Source organism: Camelus dromedarius, chromosome 2, assembly GCF_036321535.1.
Source record: "Camelus dromedarius isolate mCamDro1 chromosome 2, mCamDro1.pat, whole genome shotgun sequence".
In the NCBI taxonomy this organism is placed as follows: Eukaryota; Metazoa; Chordata; class Mammalia; order Artiodactyla; family Camelidae; genus Camelus; species Camelus dromedarius.
The window spans coordinates 117,175,164-117,198,555 of NC_087437.1; the positions used below are offsets into that span (position 1 = coordinate 117,175,164).

At 45.8% G+C, this 23,392-nt stretch overlaps 1 protein-coding gene and 1 non-coding gene across 5 annotated transcripts; one reads left to right on the forward strand and one right to left on the reverse strand.

Annotated features, from left to right (window-relative positions):
* The first annotated feature begins 458 nt into the window (after positions 1-458).
* Positions 459-14,083, forward strand: GET1 (guided entry of tail-anchored proteins factor 1). 4 transcript variants are annotated; one of them, XM_064476013.1, is made up of 7 exons: positions 479-631; positions 5,555-5,601; positions 7,189-7,349; positions 8,266-8,431; positions 9,292-9,359; positions 10,553-10,667; positions 12,057-14,083. In XM_064476013.1, exons 4-7 carry the CDS (start codon positions 8,266-8,268, stop codon positions 12,128-12,130), a joined length of 423 nt encoding a protein of 140 aa, XP_064332083.1. In that variant the 5' UTR covers positions 479-631; positions 5,555-5,601; positions 7,189-7,349; the 3' UTR covers positions 12,131-14,083. The 4 variants fall into 4 exon arrangements, with proteins under 4 accessions (XP_010992085.1, XP_064332083.1, XP_031315617.1 ...); XM_031459757.2 differs by lacking the exon at positions 7,189-7,349; XM_010993783.3 differs by lacking the exons at positions 5,555-5,601; positions 7,189-7,349 and having other exon boundaries at positions 459-631.
* Positions 14,084-19,389: 5,306 nt separating this feature from the next.
* On the reverse strand, positions 19,390-19,495 carry LOC116155900 (U6 spliceosomal RNA). Its single transcript, XR_004139805.1, has one exon. It is a non-coding gene; the product is annotated as a U6 spliceosomal RNA (small nuclear RNA).
* Between the last annotated feature and the right edge of the window lie 3,897 nt (positions 19,496-23,392).

Genomic DNA, 23,392 nt, shown 5'->3' on the forward strand with positions numbered 1-23,392 from the left:
ATGCAGTTTTGTAAATTTCTTATATTTATTACAGTGTTTAGTTTTGAAATGTAAACCCTAACTACTTACTAACAACTACCTACGAAACGTTTTTCTTTTTATGGTTACTTGCTACTACAATTACGGTAGTTTTCTATTTATAGAAAGGTTTACTTAAAAATAAATATTTATTTAGGAATAAAGGTGAATCAGTTTAAAGGACATATTAATTACATAATGACACAACTGGTTTGCAGATACAACAAAGCTCGAGAGACGGTAGCAGCGCAAACACCAAATTTTATAAAGCAGGTTCAGCCTGGGTGATGGGGGCGCAGCGGGAAGGCTACGGAAGCCGGGAAGGCCAAGGGGGAGGCTGCAGTTAAGCAGGATCTGGAGGAGAAGCCGGCCCCGCCTCCCCGAGTGCGGCGTAAAGCGCAGGCGCGGCGGCCTGCCTTCGCGGGCGCTGGGCTCACTGCGCAGGCGCGGCCGTCGGCGTGGGCCCCATGGAGCTGCTTTAGCTGAGCCGGCGCCGCCGTCAGCTTGCGAGATGAGCGCGGCTGAGGCCGACCGCTGGGCGTGGCTGCTGGTGCTCAGCTTCGTGTTTGGGTGCAATGTACTCAGGATCCTCCTCCCGTCCTTCTCCTCCTTCGTAAGTGGCTGCTTGGCCCTTCAGGGGCCGGTGGGCTCTCCGCCTCAGTCCCTGGCGAGCCTGATGTGGACACAGATAAGGGTCTCAAACTGGCCTGTTGAGGGCCGGATTCGGCCTGCGGAGGCCTCTTGGTTGGGCCGTTCTGTTTTTTAAGGTATTTTTGAGGTAGTTGCTAGCGTCTAACAGCTGTAAAGTTTTACTCTCAAATCCGGATTTCTGGATTATTGGGGAGAAGAAAAGAAATACCTGGCAACACTCGGCCACGTTTTCACGTGGCAACCCTCCCCAGGCTGAAGTTCCCAGTGCCCTGCCAGCCGCGCTCACTTCCGTTTCCCCTGGTCCCTGGGGGCATCGAGCAGCCTTGGGCTGCTGGGGGCCAGTGCCTGGGGCAGGACGGGTCCAGGGCTCCCTCGCATGCGGTGTTAGCTGTGCCATGTCCTGGAGGACGGACGCATCTCAAGTGCACGGGCCCCCATTCTTGGGGGGTGGGGTGGGGTGAGAGACAGTGTAGACAGAGTCAGTGCTTTGTGATGTTTCCTGTACCTGAAGGAGCGACGGGCGCTTTGCCCATCATGAGCACTTTACCTCGTGTCCAGTTGCCACAGCTGCAGTGGCTGTCGTCTCATCTTCGTCACCTCTCGGAGGAGGTGTCTGACTCAGTCTAGTAGTTGTGCTAAGTCATCAAGCTAGTAGTGACTGTTGGGGTGGAGATTTGATCCTTGGTTTGTGATTCTCCGTTTGTGATTCTCCTCGGTCTGCCCTGCTTTTTGGAGCATGAATGGGGGTTTTGGTGGCAAATTTGATGGGAGGTGTGTAGGGGGAACATAGGGGGCTGATCCCTGGGGAAGGGCGCCCTCTGTATGCCCACGGTGGCACTGAAGGACTGACTCGGAGACTTCAAAGATGGGGTGTACATGTAGCAGTGTCCTTGGAACTCAGTTCTGCCGCTTTTCTTTCCTGGTATAAAGTAGTGGTGGTGGGGTATTTAAGACTAGGCAGGATTTCTACTTTATGTTTCACCCTGTTGGTATCCATTGAGTGCCTGTTTTGTGTAAAAACTCTGTTCTAGGACCTTACCACTCAGGTTCTCCTGAGGCATAAGGCATTCTCTCTTAATGCTATCCCCCCCTCTTCAGATTCTTTCCTTATTTTACTTTGTCTTTAAGATGATGTCCCAAGCATTTAGCATGGCATAAAAGACTCCTGAAGAGCAAGCCCTTGCCCACCTGTCTTCTTATTAAAAAAAAATTGTGGTAAAATATACATAATAAAAGTAACCATTTTAACCATTTTTAGGTGTATATATAGCTCAGTGGCATTGAGTACATTCACATTGTTGTGCAATCATCACCACCATCCATTTCCAGAACTTTTTTATCTTCCTCAACTGAAACTCTGTCCACATTGAACACTGACTCCCAGTTCCTCCTTCCCCCAGAGCCTGGCAGCTACTATTCTACTCTGTCTTTATGAAGTTGACTACTCCAGGCACCTCATATAAATGAAATCATATAATATTTGTTCTTTTATATCTTGCTTATTTCATTCAGCATAATGTCCTTAGGGTTTGTAGCCTGTGTTAGGATTTCCCCTTCTTTTTGAAGCTGAAAAATCCATTGTGTGTATATACCACATTTTGTCTGTCCATTCATCTTTTGATGGCCATTTGGGTTGTTTCCACCTTTTGACTATTGTGAGTAATGATGCTAGAATGTTGATGTACAAGTATTTATTCGAGTCTCTGCTTTCAGTTCTTTGGGTAAATACCCAGAAGTGGAATTGCTGGATCATATGGTAATTCTATTTTTAATGTTTTTGTGAAACTGCCATACTGTTTGCTGGAGTGGCTGCATCATTTTACATCCTCATCAACAATGCGCAAGAGCCCCAATTTCTCATTCTCCAACACTTGTTTTTTTAGATTTTTTTTTATAATAGCCATCCTAATGGATGCAAGTGGCATCTCATTGTGGTTTTGACTTGTGTTTTCCTAATGATTGGTGATGTTGAACTTCATTTCATATGCAACTATCTATATTTTGAAAAATGTCTTTTTGGGTCCTTGGCCCACTTTTTAATGGGGCTTCAGGAGCTGTCCCTAGGGGAAGGGTGCCCTCTGGGGGCCCACATTGAATGTGAGGGGCTGTGTTTTTGTGGCTGAGTTAGGAATTCTTTATATAGTCTGGATGTTAACGCCTTATCAGCTATATGATTTGCAAATATTTTCTTTCATTCTGTGGGTTGCCTGCCCATCTTTCTTGCAACGTCACCTCCATTCTTTCTACCAACCCCATTTCACCTGATATTGGAACCACATACGCAGCTAGTCTCAATTGTTCAAAGAGGCTGTGTTGGTTTTGTATTCCTCTATGAATTGTTGCTAATTTCTCATAAGCGGAGGGGGAAGGAGGAGTGTGTTTGCGGTATGGCAGCGGCTATAAATAAGACCTGTCATCATCTCTGGCTCCTTTGCCAAGGCTACAGCAAACCTGCGCTCCAGCACACTCTCCTAAGAAGCTACTACTGCAGCCTGCACATGCACGAGGCTCGTACCTATCAGGGTGGCTGTCATTTAGGTGAAAGAGCACTGGGTTCGCCCTTAGACCTGTGTCCGGCCTGTGCCGCATCCTACAGGCTGTACGGCCTCTCCAACCTCAAACCAGTTAGCTTCCTAAACCTGCTTCCCCTTGGTTGTAACACGGTTTGGTCAGAGTTGTTAGCCAGGTTCAAAAGCATAACATTATTCTAACCGAGTACAGTCCCTGTTGTTGGCCTTCAAACCGGAAAAGTAATAAAGAGATCTGTTCCCCCTGGTCACTGGGTTTGTGCTGAGGGTCAGTGAAAAGCTGTAGGGAACGCACCGGTCCCGTGTAGCGTGAAATGCTGCCCCTGCACGGCCACTGGAGGCCGCCCCGTCAGGAGCTCTGATGTGAGGATGCAAGGGGAGACTCCGGATAAGCAGTTTGCCTGGGAATGTGCCATGCCGGTACTTCAGCCGTAACCTTACCCCCAGCCAGAAGCAGGGGAGGGGCGCGCCACCCCACTAGTCAGGCAGGCCCTTGAGGAGATCTCTCAAGTATGAGAAGTCCTCACTTCAGCAAAGCGCTACAAGGACCTGGGTTGGGATCTCAGCCGAATACTGGGGTGCGGTGTTGGGGCGTGGATACGGACACCCAGTCCTTAGTGTTCACTTGATTAGAATTTTCCTGAGAGTTCTTAATTTTTTCCCCTTCAAGCTGGTCACAGGACACATGGATGAGAAAGCTTGGTTCATGTATGCGATCCAGGACTTTTCTACAGCCAAAGGCGTGGGAGGAAGGGACAAAAACGACCCTGGGTAGCACTGTGCTGCGCAGGTCCCCCCAGATCTGGCGTGGCAAAGGGCGAGAGAGGGTCCTAGTGAGCCACGTCCCCTGCGCAGGCGCCCCAAAACCTATGCGCTGGAGGGCGAGCCGCGTGCACTGCGCAGGCGCCCTAGGCTTGGCGTGGTGGAGGAGGGGTGAGGGTCCGGGAGAGCCAACCCGGCGCAGGCGCCCCAGGACCAACGGGCAGGAGGGCGGCCTGCAGGCCCCGGCGAGCCATGTGCACTGCGCAAGCGCCAACGGCCCCTCCCTCACAGACCAGCGTGTTACGGTCTTTGCACACGGGCACCGCGCAGGCTTCCGTTCTGGGAGTGATTTGTGTGGCTGACCACCACTTTTATATTTGACTTCAAAATTACTCTTAGTTTTCTGCTCTGAAAAGTGGCCGCCTCCCTTTCCCTTTAGGGGCCTGGGTCACTGAGGTGAGGGGTGGACACTGCAGGACCTGCCACTGCGGGTCTTCCTGAGACCCTCCCCGTTTCCAGGGAGCACGTCGTCTAGGGAGGTCTTGCTGTGGACCAGGCATGAGGATGGGCCCCAAGTATTAGTTGAGGAGATGACAGGAGGGGGCGATGGGGGTTGAGTACTCACGAGCAAGTGGGGCCTGGCTGATGGGGTCTTCCACGTGTGGGAGACCAGTGCCGCGAGGAGGGGGTCTGACTTGGTGGCCCTGGCCACGGGTGACATGTGGGCCTGTTCTGGGTCTGCAGCTTGGCAGGGGCCTTGGCCCTTTCCCGGGGTAAGGAGTCGGCCCCCGGTGTTAGGGACACACCTGAGCGTGTCATTGCCAGGGGCCCTTGCCGTTTTCCAAGAGGGACGAGCCTTCGAGCTGTAAGTGTCCTGCACAATGTTCACATGGGTCTGGTCCAGCGAATTCCAGCCAGTGAGTGGTGGAATGAGGATTTAAACCTCCCCAGTGTGACCCCAAGTTCAAGTCCTGGCATTTTGTTGGCAACGAGAATGTCGAACTTGGACAGGATCCTGAGGGGGATGCTGTGAGCTCACACCAAACAGCCAGCATCTGGGGACAAGAGTTACAGAAGGATTGGTTCTGCCCTTGTTTTCTCTCTAGATTCTCTGACCAGCCCATCATTTTGATAAGAATTTTAAAAAACTTACTGCTTTAGAGTTCTTTGTGAACCCATCTCCAGGTCCTTGAAAAGCTATACCCCATACAGCTTATCTTTTCCTGTAAAGCGGGAGATTTAATACACTTCTGAGTACATAAAACTTCAGAGATTTATTTTTGTTTTAAAAATTAGTATTAAGAATACATTTACATTCAAATCTTATTAAATCTTACAATTCAGTTAGTAATTCTGGTATATTTTAATGGTCATTTATAAAGAACTCTTGGATTAATGTTGGTACCTACTGGCAAACACTTTTCAAAGTTTTTTTCATACCTCTTAATGCAATCCCCCACCCCCACCCCAGAGCACAATTGCCTGATTTTAACTATAGATCTTTTCGGTTGCCTTCAAGTTTATTATCCCACCTTCGTTCACCTTCCACTCCTGAGTAACCAGTTTTAACCAGTTTTTAATTGTTTTATGTACAGTGTACCTTGGAGATACTGAGGGTTCAGTTCCAGACCACTGCAGTAAAGTGAGTATCACAGTAAAGCGAGTTACACACTTTTCGGTTTGCCAGTGCATATAAAATTCACGTTTACACTATACTGTGATCTGTTAAGTGTACGATAGCGTTATGTCTAAAAACCCAGTGTACCTACCTTAATTAAAAAATACTTCATTGCTAAAAAAAATGCTAACCGTCTGAGCCCTCAGCAAGCTACAGTAGTAACATCAAAGATCACTAATCACAGATCACTGTAACAAATATAATAATAATGAAAAAGTTTGAAATAGTATGAGAATTATCAGAATGTAACAGACAAGAAGTGAGCAAATACTGTTGGAAAAATGGTGCGGATAAACTTGGTCAATGTAGGATTGCTCCAGGCCTTCAATTTGTTAAAAAAAAAATTGTGAAGCATAGCCTATTTTCTCTGTAGTGCTTATGTGTTTGCCCCTCTATTTCTTTTTAAATCCTAGTTTTAAAAGTCAGGCTTACTGATGTGTAATTTATATTCAACAAAATGCGCTTCTCGTAGGTGGGCAGTTTGATGAGTTCTGGCACACATAATCAGTAAAACAACCATCAAAACAGGATAATATCTCTGTCACCTCCAAATGTCCTTTCCCCACCTGTTTCTTGATTTACAAAGTTTAAGCAGCATCTGTAGAGTCCTTGCTCATTAAGATCATTCTCTGATTTTTAAGGATAATTTGCCTCATTCCTATTTTCTTCTCAGGGTGGATCAGGTTGGAGTTTATGTCCTTTAGTTAGAATGTTGGGTTGTGGTCAGTCCAGGACAAAGGGGAGAAGGCAGAGCCGAGTTTGAAGACCCCCTACTCCAGGCTTGGGGCCTGCAGGAAGTGGCACAGTGGTGAACACACCGTACTACTGCGCAGGTGCCCTCTGGAGACCAAAGGGCCTCGTTGCGCAGTCCCTGGACTGGCCTAGGAGACCCGCAGGAGGGGCTCCCCAGCTGGAACTGCAAAGTCGCCCTACTGTGCACCAGGCTGAGGGGACCGGGAGCTAGAGGGACAGGCTCACTTATTGTTGACAATAATAACTGTCAGTTGAGAGACTCACTTGCTATGTGCCAGTACACTTAAATATATTATCCTCTTTCATCTTTTTTATTAATATATTAAAAAATTTTTGAAACAAAGGCAAATGTGCAGAAAAGTTACGCATACAATACAAAGAACTGGTTTTGTTTCCTGAGCCGTTTGTGAGTAAGCTGTCAGTCTGAGCGCCCTCTTTCTCTGATACTTCAGTGTCTAAGCAGGGGCCTTGCCCGCAGTACAGCCGTCAGGTACATTCCTGCTATCTGGATCAGGGTTTCTCCTCCCAGCGACGTCCTCTGGAGCAGAAGGACCGCAGTCAGTACTGTGCGTTGTACATGTTTGTCAAGTCTCTTCAGTCTAGAAGGAGTCTGGGTTTTTCCTTGGCTTGCATGGGCTGACATTTCCGAGTATCAGAGGGCAGTGATTTTGCTGAATGACGTTCCGTGGGCATCTCTGTCCGATGTCTGGTGGGGATGTCACATACAGGATGCTGTGTTCTCATTGCACCTCATCAGGTACTGTGGGCATTGATTTGGGCATGTACACTCATCATTAGGGGCAGGTGCCTGAGGAATTTTCAGTCCCCATGAGGCTGCCAGTGGACCTCCCCGCACCAGTGCGCTCTTGTGGTCTTCTTGCTCTCCTGGGACCCACACCTGTCCCCATGGTTTGTCGAGCGCCACCTGGCAGCCACTGCCATCTGGAGCCCCGCCACAGGTAGTGTTATGGCAGGTGTTGTGTGTGGGTGGGTGCATGGGGGATGCATCTGGGGACTGCGCGGCGGTGACCTTCACACTCGGGTCCGAGTCCGCTACACCTGGGGAGGGCGCCTGGGCCGGCTGTCTCCCATGTGGGGCCTTGCTGTCAGAAGTGCCACTTCACAAACATTTATGCCTGTTGTTTCCTCTGTGTATCTGTGGAAAACAACGAGTTCACCCCATGTTTCCTATTCTAACCCGGCACCACAGGGCTCACTCTAGTTCTCTCCCGATCCTTATTTCCAACTCCCTTTTCTGACAGCGAGAACACTGGCTCCCCTTTTCCTCAGTGTGTTTACTTGACTTACTCAGTTCTTTGTAACTGATCTGCCACCTCCACTACCTCCTCCCCAGTATGGATGCCCGCTGCCCCTCTGGGCTCTGACAGAGTGTTCTGCTGGGTGCCTTCCTCCCCTCACCCTGACTCTCGTCCCAGGCAGCCCCTCTGCGGGAATACCCTCCCCACTGCACCACCAACTCATCCCTGACATCTGCCATCCTGAAGGGAAGAGAATGTACGGTCCTTGTCACCTGAATGCAGCTCTGAGAATGGCATCGGTTTTCACTTTATAATCACAATTTTACACCTAAAGTGAAGGATACGTGTGTACGGGAGCCATGCATGGACATACATGCGAAAGGAAAAACATAGCTGAGTAGAGACTCGCCTGGGAGGGAGTTCTTGTTTTTGTGGTTGTTGTGGGTAGCAGGACCAGGACCAGGACCAGGACCAGGACGAGGCAGCAGAGCCTGGCTCTGGAGGTAAAGGGCAGCTTGCCCAGCAGGAAGGAGCAGCGGGGTAGCATGGTGGAGGAGGTGAGGGGAAGGTGTACCCCACGTGGAAAGGCACCAATCCCAGCTGTTTACTCCCCCAGATGTCCAGGGTGCTGCAGAAAGATGCAGAGCAGGAGTCCCAGATGCGGGCAGAGATCCAGGACATGAAGCAGGAGCTCTCCACTGTCAACATGATGGATGAGTTCGCCAGATACGCCAGGCTGGAGAGAAAGATCAACAAGATGACGGATAAGCTCAAAACTCATGGCATGGAAACACTTGTGGCATGGAAAGCTTCTTAAGGGCTGATTAATAGAGAATTCTTTATGGAAAGATTCATAGCATATCTGCTTTGATTCTTGAGTGTTCTCAGTGTTGATAGGAAGTTTTAAGTTGTCTAGAAGGGACCCAGTAATAATGATTACTTTCTCCTTAGTTGCTGGTGAACATTTGCTTTCTAAATGGAGAAACATCTAACATCCTCTTAGATTTTCTTCATTCTCTGTAGGTTGACATTTTCAAAATCAACACTTTTCTGAGAGAAGCCTAGAAAAATCCCATAGTGGATTCCTAGGGGCTTTTGTGAGCACTCTCTAAAAAATGCCTGGCGGTGTCCTTGTCTGAGTGTAGACTTCAGGGTAGGGATCAGGTCTTATCCAACTTTATGTTTGCCACCGTTCCTAACAGTCTCTGGGGATGGAGAGCACTTTTGTTGGACGGCCCGTGTGCCGACAGTGTGCGTGGCTGTGGAAACATACAGCAGGGCCTGCCCAGGCCGAGACAGACTAGCCTCCCACCTGCAGATTAGTGTGCCATGTAGACTGGGACATCGGGGAGAAAAGTTAGTCCTGTTGGTAACTGCATTGTAAAAAGGATCTCTGATTTAGATGAATAGTTTTAAGATTTTTAAAGATTAAAGCCTCATATCTCATAGTCTGTGTGTGATTCTACTTTAAATAATGGCATAGCGGGTGACTTTTAAGAAATTCTATTTTATATTTTCTAGGTATATTGAGCACATACATAGTTAGAAAATATTTTATGAGAGGAAATAACACTTCTGTGTACTTGAATATTTTCTTCATTTTTGAGGACTAATATGATCATCATCCTGGTTTTCCTTTCAGTGAAAGCACGGACAGCTCAGCTGGCCAAGATAAAATGGGTGATAAGCGTTGCTTTCTACATATTGCAAGTAAGTGTCCTGTTGTGTCACCTGCAGCCGTTAAAGTTGATAATGGACTGTCCTCCAGAACTGTGTGGCCCCAGAAACCAGGCCTGGGAATTCAGGCTTTTCCACTTCCAGCCGTGGGGTTGAATGGTCCTGCAGGCATGCCAACTCTCAACACTCTGAATTTATAAGTTAAACTAAAAAAGAAAAAGTCTTTCTTCCTTTTAGTCTCTTTAGCCTTTCTCGTTTAGAGTTGTTAAATATTGGATTTTTTTAGCAAACGAGCTTCTCTGGAGTCTTTTCATATCATCTTTATTTCAGTGCAGTGTTGGGAGCCTGGGCGACCAAGTGAGGAAGCTTATTTAGACATGGTGTTTTCAGTGACTTGGGCCGCCTCTTGTCACATGGGGTGCGGACGCGTACATGAGTGTCCACGCTCCAGATGGGGGACACGCCAGTCACTGAAGTCCAGTATCACCGAGCCCCAACTTTCTTAGCCGGGGGATTTCTCCTTGTATCCTTTCCTGTGGGACTCTTCCTGCTGCTGCGTCCTCTAAGGTCCCGTGTCTGCTGCGTGTAGACTTCAGCGGCTGGTTTAAGTGATCGCTGAGGTTCGTGCTGGTGTGATCTCTGCTGGGGTGAAGGATGCGGGCCCAGCCCCCCACTGCGCAGGCTGCTTGGGTAGATTTGAGTGCGTTGATCCTGAGGCACTGTCACTTTGATTCGAGGTAGGTTTCCCGGGGACAGGAGTTAAAAGCGAGACGCCCTCTTTCAGTTCTGCTCATTTGAGTGGCATAGGCCACGAGGCGGATGAAAGACAGCTGAAGGAACGCTGCTGGGAACAGACGAGAAAGCCGCGGTTCTCCACCCGCCTTGAGACTTAGCAGGCTCGGCTCTGCACGTGGGCGCCGGCACTCGTGCGCGGATGGAGAGCTAGCTAACATCGCTGATGAGGCATGTTTAGCACAAGCTGGCTGCTTGAAGGAGATGCTCAATGAGAGGACACCTGTCTGATGGGAGATCTTGCTTAATTTATCAGCTAATTTAACAGCGTGTGCACGTGAGCGGTGGCTGTGCCTGTGTGTCTGTTGGTCGACAGAGCTTGAGATCGTTGATTTGGAGAGTTTCCGTTGTTTGCTTTCACGTTTCCCCACCTTTCATAGCGGTCGGTTGTGCGACAGACAGGATGTTCCCACTCACCAGCCGTGTCTCTGCAGGCGACCCTGATGGTCTCACTCATTTGGAAGTATTATTCCGTCCCTGTGGCCGTGGTGCCGAGCAAATGGATAACTCCACTAGACCGCCTGGTGGCATTTCCTACTAGAGTGGCAGGTAAGAGGGTTCTGGAAACACAGTGGAAGAGCACGGACTGGCGTGTGTGGAGGTGTGTGGTGGGGACTCTGTCTGCGACGTCAGCCTGCCGCCCGTGGGCAGTGCCCTGTGTCTCAGCCCCGCACGAGGCCTGCAGTGAAGAAACTGACGTGTGGAGAAGCTCTTTAACTTGTCCAGTGCCACTGAAGTGTTCAGCAGCAGAGCTAGAGTTCAGCCCGAGCCTGCTCCCAGAACCCAAGCCCAGTTCCTGGGGTCTGATACCCCGTTTATTGAAGCACCACCTCTAATTCCCAACTCCTGTGCTTCCGTCTCAGGGCCCACGATGCTTAGCCTGTCCGCAGCATTTACTGCTATCAGCCACTTTCATTTTTGAAAGATAATTTCTTTCAGATGTTAAAATCAGTATATGTTATTGTAGAATGATTAGAAATAAAAGAACAGTGAAAAAAAAGTCTCACTATCTATGGATACCTCTTAACAAAAAGACTGTGGTATACCAGCTTTTTTTCTATCTGTTTTTATACAATAGAGGTCATCTGACACGGGAACACTTTTGCCCCTTTTACTTTACGTTATGTATGCTTCTCCCGTATCAGTAAACTGCTGTGGATTAGGAGACTGGTGGTGCTGCTGGCTGTGCTGAGAGGACAGCTTAAGAAATTTCTTTATTAAGGGATTTTGAATAGCTGTTCTTCAGTTGGATGTACCCTAGTTTAACACGTCTCTCTGTTGAAGGATACTTATTTAGCTTCCGGACTTTTTGCTGTAGGGAATAGTGCAGGGCACATCCTTGTCGGTAGGCCTTTGGCTGCGATTTATGATAACGTGGAGGTGATTTCCTAAGCCAAAGGGATGACCGTTCCAAAGATTTCCAATTCAGTCACGCCCCCTGCCTCCCCCCCCCCCCGCCCCTTCCCCTTTCCACACCCACCCAGGAGGGCTCTGCTGGTGGTTCTCTGGGTTGCTGAGCCCAGGAGCAAGAGGCCACCCTTCCAGGCATCTTGCCCCTGGTCTTCCTGTCTCTCAGCCGTCAGAGGGGCAGGAAAGGTGCGGGCAAACTGCTTGGTGTTTATAGTGCTTTTGTGAGAAGGGAAGAACAAATTGTCAGACAGGGTGGTTTTACAATCTGTTAATCTCCTAAATACTATCTCTCTGGCAGGAAAGAGAGGTTCGAATCAGTGTTCATTGTTCTGACTAATTCCTGCTTAATAAAGGCAGCTCTGTGAATCAGTAGAAAGTCTGAACATTTTGCACCACGGAACGCAGTCTTAGCCCAGCAGGACTCAGAAAGAACTGAAGTGCTCTTACTGCCTGTAAATAAGGTAGCAGAGGCAGGAAATGTGGGCGCAACTCCGGGCATGCTCTTACCTTATATTTCCTCGTTTTTAGGTGGTGTTGGAATTACCTGTTGGATTTTAGTCTGTAACAAAGTTGTGGCTATTGTGCTCCACCCTTTCAGCTGAAAAAGAAGTTGAATACAGCTCTGACACTTTAAAAAATGGATTTTCAGTTGGGAGGTTAAAAATCTGATTTATACTCTTTCATTGTTTTTTGTTTTTTAAAGGAAACACAAGTTAGTTTTTTGGTTGAACGTGTTTGTTCTTGGGCTTTGTCAGATTCTCGTAAGAATCGTGAATTTGGGTATTTGTCATGACCCGTAAATGTCAGTCTCACACGTAAGCACCGTCCAGCATGACACCAGATTTGTAGTAAGAAATGTGTGACATTGTGGGAGGTGGCATTTTGTTACTTATGATTTACACTCTTGATATATTTTAAAGGTCACATTGACAGCTGGAAAGTCAAAGTTATTTAATAACTTAAGTACTTTAAAGACTTTGTGCTATTTTTAATCCTGACTAGAAAATAACTTAATTTTAATACCACTACTAGAGTTTGAAAATTTATTTTTTAATCTCATGCAGAACTTCTGAGAGAATAACACTAACTGACATTGCTTGTGTTCTTTCCTTCCTCTTGTTTAAAATGTCATTTGTTGGGCAGGACTTCATTTAGTATTGTCTACTTATTCGAAGCTGTTAATTTTTCATTATTGTGTTTTATAAATGTATTTCTGAGACCATAATGCATTGTTTTGTGCTTGAACTGTGTGTTTTATATTTAAAGCATTTCAAATGAAGGGTAATTTTAAAGCATTTAATATTTATACTCTGTATAAGGAACAAAGTTTAAAAACAACCTAGGAAATCTGATTAAATTAATTTGAATGGATATACATTTGGCCCATAAAATTTAATTCTGCTAAGTATTTTTAAAAACATTTTTTTCTAATTAAAGTTTCTGCAAGTGCTATGTGACTTCTTTCCTTGTGGCCACATATTTGCTACGACCAGTCTGTGGCAGAGGACCATACCCATTAACTAAGTGGGCCACAGCCACATAAAGCTGAATTCTGTCATCAGTTTTGACAAGGTCATTTTTGTATTCCTGTATTCTCTAATGGTGTAATAAGTTCGTTATTATTTCTGCTAATTGTGCTGTGAAAGACAGTGCTGTACTGCGTTAGTTTATCGTCACCAGAGTGGGTTTCATGGTCCCCTCCCCTCTCAGACATACGGGCACCCAGTTGACTTAGCTTTGAGGAAGGAGGCGGAGCAGGGGACATGGCCGTATTTATAGCGGACAAGTGTCGTGGAGGACTCGGACACCAGCATCCCACATCCAGTCACCACACCGGGAACATTTTAGCCACCGAGGATGAGCAGCGACCTGCGGAGGAGTCGCCGCACGAGGAATCTGCAGGGGCTCAGGTCCCTTCAAGGCCACGCGCCCCACGCCTGTTTTTCGGGAGCTGCAGGCAGAAGTGGCAGGTCACACAGTGAACAGTCGGGTGGCCAGGGATGCGTGCCCGGGATGTCCTCGGACCACTGATCCGTGTAAAGCCTCCCTGACAGGACCCTTGTTTATCTGCTTACGGTATATTCTTTCAGTTAATCCTGCCAGGATTCTGACACGTTCACTAAGGCTGGGGGAAAGGATTTAGAGTTCACAGCTGCTAATTCTTTCCACGTTCATTAATAGTTTGTGAAGGTTAAGTAGGGGACATTTAAATATCCCTTGTGCTTCACATCATTGTGGTTTTTGAAAAATGGTGTTTGTTTTTAAATAGATAATAAACGTGGCACTGAATTCAGAAGATAGAGAAAGGGGTGTGATGAAGGTGCGTCTCCTGACCTGCTATCACCTGGCCCAGGTTTCCGGAATTTCCTGCTGTAACCAGTTCCTGCGGTTCTTACAGTGATATTCCTTATGGTTATGAATACTGACGTGTGCTTTTAAAATAACTTTAAAAAATTATAAAAACAATACCTAAAAAAAACCCCACAAAAACTATTTGTCGCCTTTTTTTTTTGTTTTGTTTTTAATCCTGCTTGGAAAGTACAGAGAAGGAGGAAGGAAGCAGAGTCGCCTCCGACTCCACAGAACTGGGACTCCTGATGTCACGTTCGTGCCCTTCGCTCCTCTAAAGTTGTATAGATAGCTCTAGGTTTTGTGCTTCTATTAAAGGTCCAGGATCTAGTTTATGGCTGCATATGAAAATAGACATGTGTTTGATTTAAAGTACAGCTGAAGCTCTCTTCATGCAAGTTCGTTCTCCTTTCTATTTATGGTAAGTCAAGCAGGGAAATCTTTCTATTTGCAAATCCACAGTCATTTCTGTCAGAGGTTAATATAGTTCTTCTGTTGCCACCGCAAGTGGGTGGAATGCTAACTAAACTCATTTACTCTTCCCTGACCTGGTCAGACTCTGGCCGCCCGTGGTTTTTCTTACACAAACATAGCTCTCTGTGGGGGCGGTGTGTGTGTGTGCGTGTGTGCGTGCGCACCCGGGCACGCTGATGTTCCTGTCAGTCTATATTTAATTGGCTTTAACACTGTATGAAGCCTTCTCTGGACCACCTTAGAGCATTGTGTTGTCTTTTTCCTTCCTCTCCTCACCTGAGCATCTTAAGTAGTATCAGTATGACTGATCTGCCACCTAATTGTGTATTGACTTGTGTCTGCTGTTACCTGTTTTTATTCCTAATGTTTTAGATGTTTTTGTGTGTGTGATAAAGGGTTTTCTTCCTGTGAATGCGGCAAGTGCCTTCAGGGTCACCGACTGTTTCTTGGCCTTTTTGTACCCCTCCCAGCATGTCTTTAGTAATTACCCAGGAATATTTAATTAAAAAAAAAAAAAAAACTCAGGTAATCGTTTTCTACTAGGGCCATGTATACCTTTCACAGGAAGATTATTTTCATAGTTGAGGGGTTACCAATGAACACTTACTAGAATCTTGTAGGGTGCTGCTCTCTTACAAGTCTTCAGGACACAGCTGTTCGGTGGTGTCACCAGATCCAAAGCTCCGTGTGTGGTGCTCTGCACACCCTGCGGATCCCGGGGCAGACGGCTCATTTTCTCTCTGGGTTCACTGTTCTTGTTTGGGTGGGTCCGCTTTTCTGCCCGCACATCGGCAGCACAAAGTGTGTGCATCCCTCTTTCCACCCTCAGAATACTGACTCCTGCCACTGAGTTCAATCTTAAATTGAATGAATATTGTGTAGCTTTTGCAGGTATGTTTGTTGTTGCTTGTGCTTTTGGTGTCATCTCTAAGAATCCACTGCCAGAGCCAAGGTCAAAGACTTACACCTATGTTTTTGTCTAAGAGTTTTAGCTTTTACATTTAGGTCTTTGGTTCATTTTGAGTTAATTTTATATACAGAGAGGGGTAAGGGTTCAACTTTATTCTTTTGTATGTGGATATCCAGTTGTCCAAGCACCATTTGTTGACGAGGTTATTTCCCCATTGAGTGGTCTTGGTAACCTTGTCAAAAGTCAGTTGACTGTCGATACGTGGGCTTATTTCTAGACTGGCAGTTCTATTCCATCCACGTGTCTGTCCTCACACCTGTTCCCCAATGTTTTGATTACTGTTACTTGGTAATAAGTTTTGAAATTGGGGAGTATGAACCCTCCAGTTTTGTTCTTTTTAAAGATCGTTTGGCAATACTAGGTCCCTTGCAATTCCATATGGATTTTAGGATCAGCTTTTCAATTTCCACAAAGAAGTTAGCTGGGATTCTGTAGGGGCTGCTGAGTCTGTCAGTTTGGGGAGTACTGCCGTCTTAACGACATCAAGTCTTCCAACCCCTGAACATGGGTGCCTTTCCATTTATTTAGATCTTTAGTTTCTTTCAACAGTGTTCTGTAGTTTTCAGATGACAGGTTTTGTACTTATTTTGTTAAATTTATTCATTAAGTATTTTATTCTTTTCAATATGATAAGTGGAATTGTTGTGAAGTTTAATTTCAGGTTTTTTGTTACGAGTGTATAGAAATTGATACTTGTACATTGATCTTGTTTCATGCAACCTTCAGAACTCATTTAGCAGTTTCAGTAGTTTTTTAGTGGATTCCTTAGCATTTTCCATGTATAAGACCATGTCACCTGTGAACAGAGAGAGTTTTACTTCTTCCTTTCCAATGAACACTTTTTCTTCTTTTGTGTGCCTAACCGCTCTGGGGGAATGTCCAGTATGATGTTGAGTAGAAGTGATGAGTGTGGACTCACCTCTCTTCATCTGGTTTTGGTGTCAGGGTTCTGCAAGCCTTGTGAGAGTGAGCCAGAGAGTGTTTCTCCTGGTTTTGTATCCTGGGCCAGGTTGCTTAAGGTCTGAATGATTGACTCTTTGCAGGTATGTTGAACTTGCTGGTAAAAGCTGGGTTTTCTCTTATTTTTATTGGGAGGTTTTTAACTCCTGATTTCAGTTTCTTTAGTGATTGTAGGGTTATTCAGTTTAATGTTTCTTCTTGAGTCATATTAGGCATCTTAGTGTGGGGATTTATCTATTTCTTCTCAACTTCCAAATATACTGGGATACAATTGTAAATGCTCTGTATGTGATGGGAAATACAAGCTTTAAAATTGTGGGGGGTGGTCTTCTGTGTGTGTGTCCATTAGGTCAGACTTAACCAGTATCTTACCCAAATCCTTATCTGTAGTTACACTACTGCTCTTTTATTTGCTGAGCTGTCCATTACTGATGAAGGCACTGTGATGTAGACTTGCAGTTATGTCAAGTTTTGCTGTGTGCTTCTAAGTTATTTTTAAATGTATGTATGTGTAGGACTCATGTGGCTTCCTAGTGGATTGGGCTCTTTTCTACGGTAACCTGTGTTTTCTCCAGTAATAATTTTTGCCTTCAGGTCTGTTTTTTTTGATAAACACCAACTCTCATTTGAATGGCCTTTGCCTGGCAAGCCTTTTGTCTCCCCGTGACTTTCTGTATCTCAGTGGCTTAGATATATGTGTAGAGAGCACACAGCTGTATTTTAAAAATCCAACCCATATTGTCTTTTAACTGGAACATACTGAAATTACTGATATATTCGGATTTATGCCATATTATTTTGTGCTTTTATTTTTGTTTTTATTTGTTCCACTTTTTTCTGTTTTCTTTTTTCTCCTTTTCTGCTGTTTCAGGAGAACCTGTAGTTCTTTCCTCCTCCTGTGTTTCTCCCGTGCGTCCCTTCACTGCTCACACAGAACACTCTCCTCCTGACACTTCTGATCACCAAATGTGTGCGGCTTTTACCCCATAACAAGCAATTCTCAGGGACACCAGTGGGTGTCCAACAAGTTAACTCAATTCTGACACTCTTTACCTGGCGAGATCATCAGATCCCACAGGTTAAGCCCATAGGACTGCTCCCCACTTCAGATGCCCGTCCCAAGTCCAGGTTGTCACCTGTGCCTCTGACTGATCAGCTGTAAGTCAGAGGGTCCCACGGCCCCCTCCTCAGGTTGGATTAATTTGCTAGAGTGACTCACAGAACTCAGGAAAACCGTTCACTTTCTGTTCACCAGATAATTATAAAAGGATGTGGTAAAGGACAGAGATGAATGTGCAGAGGAAGCGATGTGTGGGGAGGGTATGTGGGAAGGGGCAGGAGCTTCTGTGCCCTCTCTAGGCACGCCAGTCTCCCCAAACCTTCACGTGGTCACCAACCCAGAAGCTCCCCACCCTGCACTTCTGGGATTTCGTGGCGGCTCCATCCCGTAGGCGCGGTCAATCATTAACTCCATTTCCAGCCCTTGTCCCCTCTTGAGAATGGGGGGCAGGGCTGCAAGTTCTAAGCTTCTAACCACGGCTTGTTCTTTGTGGCGATCAGCTCCCATCCAGGAGCCACCCAGTCACCTCGTTAGAACAAAGGACACGCCTGTCACCCAGGGAGTGACAAGGGTTTCAGGAGTCCTGTGTCAGGAAGGGACCAGACGCTGGGACAAACGATGCTCCTGGTGCTCCTGTCACTTAGGAATTCCCAGGGTTCCAGGAGCTCCGGGCCGGGAAGCGGAGGCGGAGACCACCATACATTTTCTATTATCTCACCATTACTTTTGTTTTTCACGTCCCTCTGCCATACTTTTTGAAGTTATTTGATTTTTTTGTTTTAGTGCTTACACTAGAAAATTATCAATGTTTAAGTTAATATTTTACTGTCCCCATCCGCAGCGTAACCCTAACTTCCCTCCCATGCGCACCTGCGTGTAGTTAACGCGGTACAGCTATGCTGGGCTCCAGCTTCCGTTTTTGTAACCCCTCGAGGCAGCACTTGTGTACAACAGTGATGTCTGTTTAGAATTACTCACACATTTGCCACTGTCTTGCATGAGAGATCTTTTATCTCAAAATACCCTCCTTCTGCCTGAGGTCTATGTTAGAACAGGGTTAACAAACCACTATTTGAAAAACTAGGCAGCAGCTGGACGTGGCCCGTAGGCGGCAGCGTGTCTGTTTTATTGGAACGTAGTCAGGCCCGTTTACACGTCGTCTGGGCTTTTTCCTGGTGCAGCGGTGGAGCTGAGCAACGGTTATGACACAGGGTACCTGGCCCAGGCAGCCGAAAATATGTAGTATCTGGTCCTTTCCAGGAAAAGTTTGATCTTGTCACCAAACTGGGTTTGGATCCGCTTGCCCACGGCACAGCAAAGCCAACCTACTGACACCGGTTGTGATGAAGGAATGTACAGTGTTTATTTATTTGCAGGGTGCTGAGCAAGGAGAGTGGACAGCTTGAGCTCAGAGGACCCGAACTCCCCGATGGACGGCTTTTAGGGGAGGGTTTTTATCTTATGTTTTAATTAAATATGAGGGGAGTAGGGGAGGGTTTTTAAAGGCAACATTCAGGGTGAGGGTTGCAGCTCACGGACTTCCTTCTGATTGGTAACAAGGTGGTTCTGAAAAATTTAATCATTAGCCATCTGGTTCCAACCAGTCTGGTGTCCGCTGCTGTTGGTCAGTGTATGGCCACCAGCCTCCACCTGGGTGAGGGTCTTAGTTTCTGCAGAAGGACTCAAAGGTCTGCATCAGATGGTTACGTTTATTCCTTGAGGAGGAACGGGAACTCTGTTTTACTGCTGACTGTTGTTTAAACTGTTGTTACTTTCCTTGCTTGATTGCTTTTCCTTTGTTTCTGCCTGCCTTCACGTCCCTAATTAGTAACTGCTCGAGTCTGCTCTTTGGAACTCTGGGAAGGCCTAGGCGACTAAAACCTTTTTCAATAAACAAGAAGCTGGGACATGGAGGGCCTTTTGTACCTGGGAGGGCCCCGCAGTGTCCTGCTGGGTCTCAGTCTCTGCTTTAGAATTTCCTTTGGAGAGGCTCTGATGGTGGCAAACTGTTTTCACTTCTCTGAAAATACATCTCATTCTTTTTTCCCCCGAATATGGAATGCTTCACAAGGTTCATGTCATCTTTGTGCAGGGGTGGTGCTCGTCTTCTCTGAATGGTTCTAATTTTCACGTGTGTGCTGTGGAAGTGAGCTCTCCCTTATTGTTGGTACTTTCAGAAGGTGTATGATTCTGGGGTAACAGTGCTTCTGTCAGCCTGTTAAAAATACTGGCCAGTCTCCTGCCTCCTTTGTTGCTCCTGAGAAGTGCAGTTGCTGCGCCTTTGATGATAAGCTTCTTTTTTCTTGTAGGCGCTTTTAAGATTTTCTCTTTGTGTTTGGTGCTCTGCATTTTCATTGTGATCTAGCTGGGGGTGAATTTCTTTTTATTTCTGCTTATTTCGTTTAGAGTTTATTAGGCTTTCTAAATCAACGGATTCATATTCTTTGTCAGTTCTGGAAACATTAGTCCTGCTCCATTCTTGAACTCGATCAGGACCCTGTGGGGCCCTTGAGTACCCAAGCCCCTCTGTGTCCCCTGTTTCTTATTTATAGGGAAAAAGTTTCAGTCTCCTAGACCTTCCTTGGGTTCCAAAGGGCAGATTCAAGTGGTTACTAATTAGGAAAGTGAGGAAATATAGAAACAAAGGAAAAGCAGTCAAGAACAATAGTGCAGTAATTGAGGGGGGGGGCAGGGTATAGCTGTAGTGGTAGAGCACGTGCCTAGCATGCACGAGGTCCTGGGTTCCATCCCCAGCACCTCCATTAAAATAAATGAATAAATAAACCTAATTACCTTCGCCCCCAACAAAACAAAACAATAGAGCAGCAGTAAAGCAGAGCCCTAGTTCCTCCTCCAGGGGCATGCATAACAATCTGATGCACATCTTGGAGTTTTTTTTTACAGGAACTAAGGCTCCCCCCACGTGGAGGAGGGTAACTTTAGGCTGAGCACATGATTCCTGGAACATCTCTGTTACCTCCTCACCAACCAGTCAGAAAAAGTCACACCAAATTTTGCCTTTAAAAACTCTTCCCTAAGACCCATCAGGAAGTTGGAGTCTTTTGAGGACGAATGGCCCGTCCTCCTTGCTGGGCCCCGCAGCACACGTTTCTCTGCTCCAAAATGCGACATCTCGGCTTGTTTGGCCTCACGGGCATCAGGCACGTGGACTTGGGTTCAACCACATTCTCTCTTCCTTTTTCTTCAGAAACAATGTGTTAAACTCTTTCTCTCTATTCGTGTCTGTGAACCTCATTCTGGTATTTTCCTTTTGCCTCGCTGAGCTTTCCTAGGGATCATTTCTTCAGCTCAGTCTTTCTACTTTCTTCAGTCTGGTCTCTTCTGCTGTTCAGCCTGTTTACTGAGTTAATTTAAATTAAAGTAGTATATGTCTTCTGAGGTTTTTGTTACATATACTGAGTAATTGTTCTTTTTATTCATATTTTTAAAAACTTTTATTTCTTGAAACATTTATTTTCTGTGTATTTTTAACTGGGGAAAAAATGCACAACATAAAAGTTGAGAATTATGTTTTGTTACTCCTGAGGACTATAGCCCGGGAAGGCAGCCTGTCAGATAGCTCTGAAGGACTGTTCCAGAATAGTAAAGCAGGAGCCAGGATATATAGGAGTTTTTAGCTGGAAAAAAAAAACAACCATGTAGTTGAACTTCAAAAGATTACTGCTAATCACAAAAAATGGGCATCTCAAGTTAATGATTTTAGTGCTTTTCTATGTATGGGAAGATGCAAGAGTCTGGGCTTTTAAAATTATTCCTTTAATATGCTTCTTAATTATCTAGGGCCTGTGTCCTGTCTTTCTCTGTCCTGAGCGCCCCTCAGGGTGCACCATCAGGGGCCCCTGCCGTGACTGATGGCTTTATGGCCATGACATCCTTTGTTTACTGAAGCTGCAGGTGACTTTCTTTGTCCCCATATACTACTACTAAAATGCGGAGTGTTTGCAAATCTGATCCTGTTGCTCCTTGCTTTCTTGTGTTTTTTCCTTACCTCTCTGGGGGAATTTCTTGAGGGCGGGGTTAAAGGTAGGTTCTTCTTGAGAAGATTTGCATTTCTACTGCCATGGGGGTACCACCAGCCTAGATCTCTTTAAACTTTAATTTTAGATTATAGAGACCAGGTAACCCAATTTCAGACTCTCCAGCAGGATGAGGGCTGCTTGTGGCTACAGAGGTTCAGAGTTAAGACAATTTTGGTAGCGCACGGCGGCTGGATGTCCCAGTTTGTGGGAAGGACCCCCTGTTGGGCACCTACTTGGGCTGACTTTGTCCTCTGGGTTTTGTCCTGAAGGCTTTTTGGATACTTAGCAAATGCCCGCTAGGCAGAAGCTGACTTCAGAGCTCTGCTTCCTTGCCACCCTGGGCACCCACTTTCCCTGGTGTTTACCAGCTGAGCAACTGATTAAAAAATATGTTTGTATAGTTAATACAGCATTTTTAGCTTTTTTACAGCAGGAGTGACAGAGTATCTTGTCTACCAGACTACAGGAAATGGATTTCTTGTTTTTATTTTAAAGCCTTTTTTTCTCCTGATTATAAAGGTATGTTCATTATAGGATATTGGGAGGAGGTGGGTGTAGCTCAGAGGCAGGGCATGTGCTTAGCATGCACGAGGTCCCAGCTTCAGTCCCCAGGACCTCCACTAAACGACAACAGCAACACAACCCAAACAAAAAAGGAAATCATAGTAGAAAAAATGCCAAGAATAAACTTAAAAATTGGCCACAATCTCATTCCTCAGAGATAAAAGGTTAGCATTTTAGTTTATTACCCTGTAACTTCCTATGCATATAATTTTAAAACAAGATGACTACAAAGTAACGGGCACAGATGATGTTTTTATTGAGTAATTCCCCACAGAAGCACTTTTAGGTAGCTCCGATTTAAAGTTATGATTTGTGCTTTTGTTGTGGGGAGGCATAAGGAAGAACCCCTTGAAAATTCCTCCATCCTCTGTAGAGTGGGGTTGGCGTCGTGAGACTGTGGTACCATGCTGGGCAGCGTTTCAGGAACGCTTTTAGTAAATGTCTCTGCATTTAGAGCTGGGCAGTTCTGTCCTTCCACGTGGGTTTGTGCATCTCCCTGTATGCGCCTCCAAGGATTCCAGCTCTCCTCCCCTCTCCTGCTCCCCCTTTTGTCCTGCCTTCTCTTTTCCCCTCACTGTGGTTTTCATAAAGATCAAAGCTTATGCCAGTCGTAGTATGTATCTCATCTTTGGTTTTAAATGCAATTCTTTTTACACCACGACTTTTCACTCCCTTTTGGAAGTTTATTTTACTGTTCTCAGTTTTCAAAAGTGTGTTGATATTGATGAAATACAATTCGTATTTTCTGGCAAGACAAGAAAATTCAAACATAAAAACTTTCTCTGCTGGTTGGGCCTCCCCCTCCCTTGGGTGTGTATCATACGTCTGCATTAACCAGTCTCCTGAGGAGACATTCCTTCTTAATCTCATGAAAGGTCATGACTCCTTAGAAGATAACCTTCCGTCTTAATCTGGTAAGGTGCAGTGACCCCACTACTTTGTAGTGTAGATCTGGATTGTGTAAACTGTCAATAATACGTTTGACATATAACCTCTGTCTAAAAAACTTACATAACTGTGCTTTGACCTCTAATGGGCAGAATTGCCCTCAGAGCTTTCTGAAAGGCTGTCTCCCAGGTTGTAATCCTCAGCCTGGTTCAAATAAAATTTCCATTTCTTTCTTAGATCAACCATTATTTGCTCTTTTTGTCAAAAGTATTACACACCAACCCATAAACATGTTTGGAAATAGTATGGTCTAAATCATAAATAAGTTTCCCTTGTCAATAAATGAAGGTAAGTTAACGGATTAACACTGGGAGTACAGCCCCCTCTGTATAGTCCGAATATAAAATATTCCGGGTGTAACAAATACATTCATTAGGACTGAACAGCTCACTTGAATGGACACGAATTATACCATTATGCTTGTTTCTAAGAAGATTGACAGAGAAAGGGTCAAGGTACAGGTGTGCAACAAATATAAATAAAAAATGCTGAACCGTAG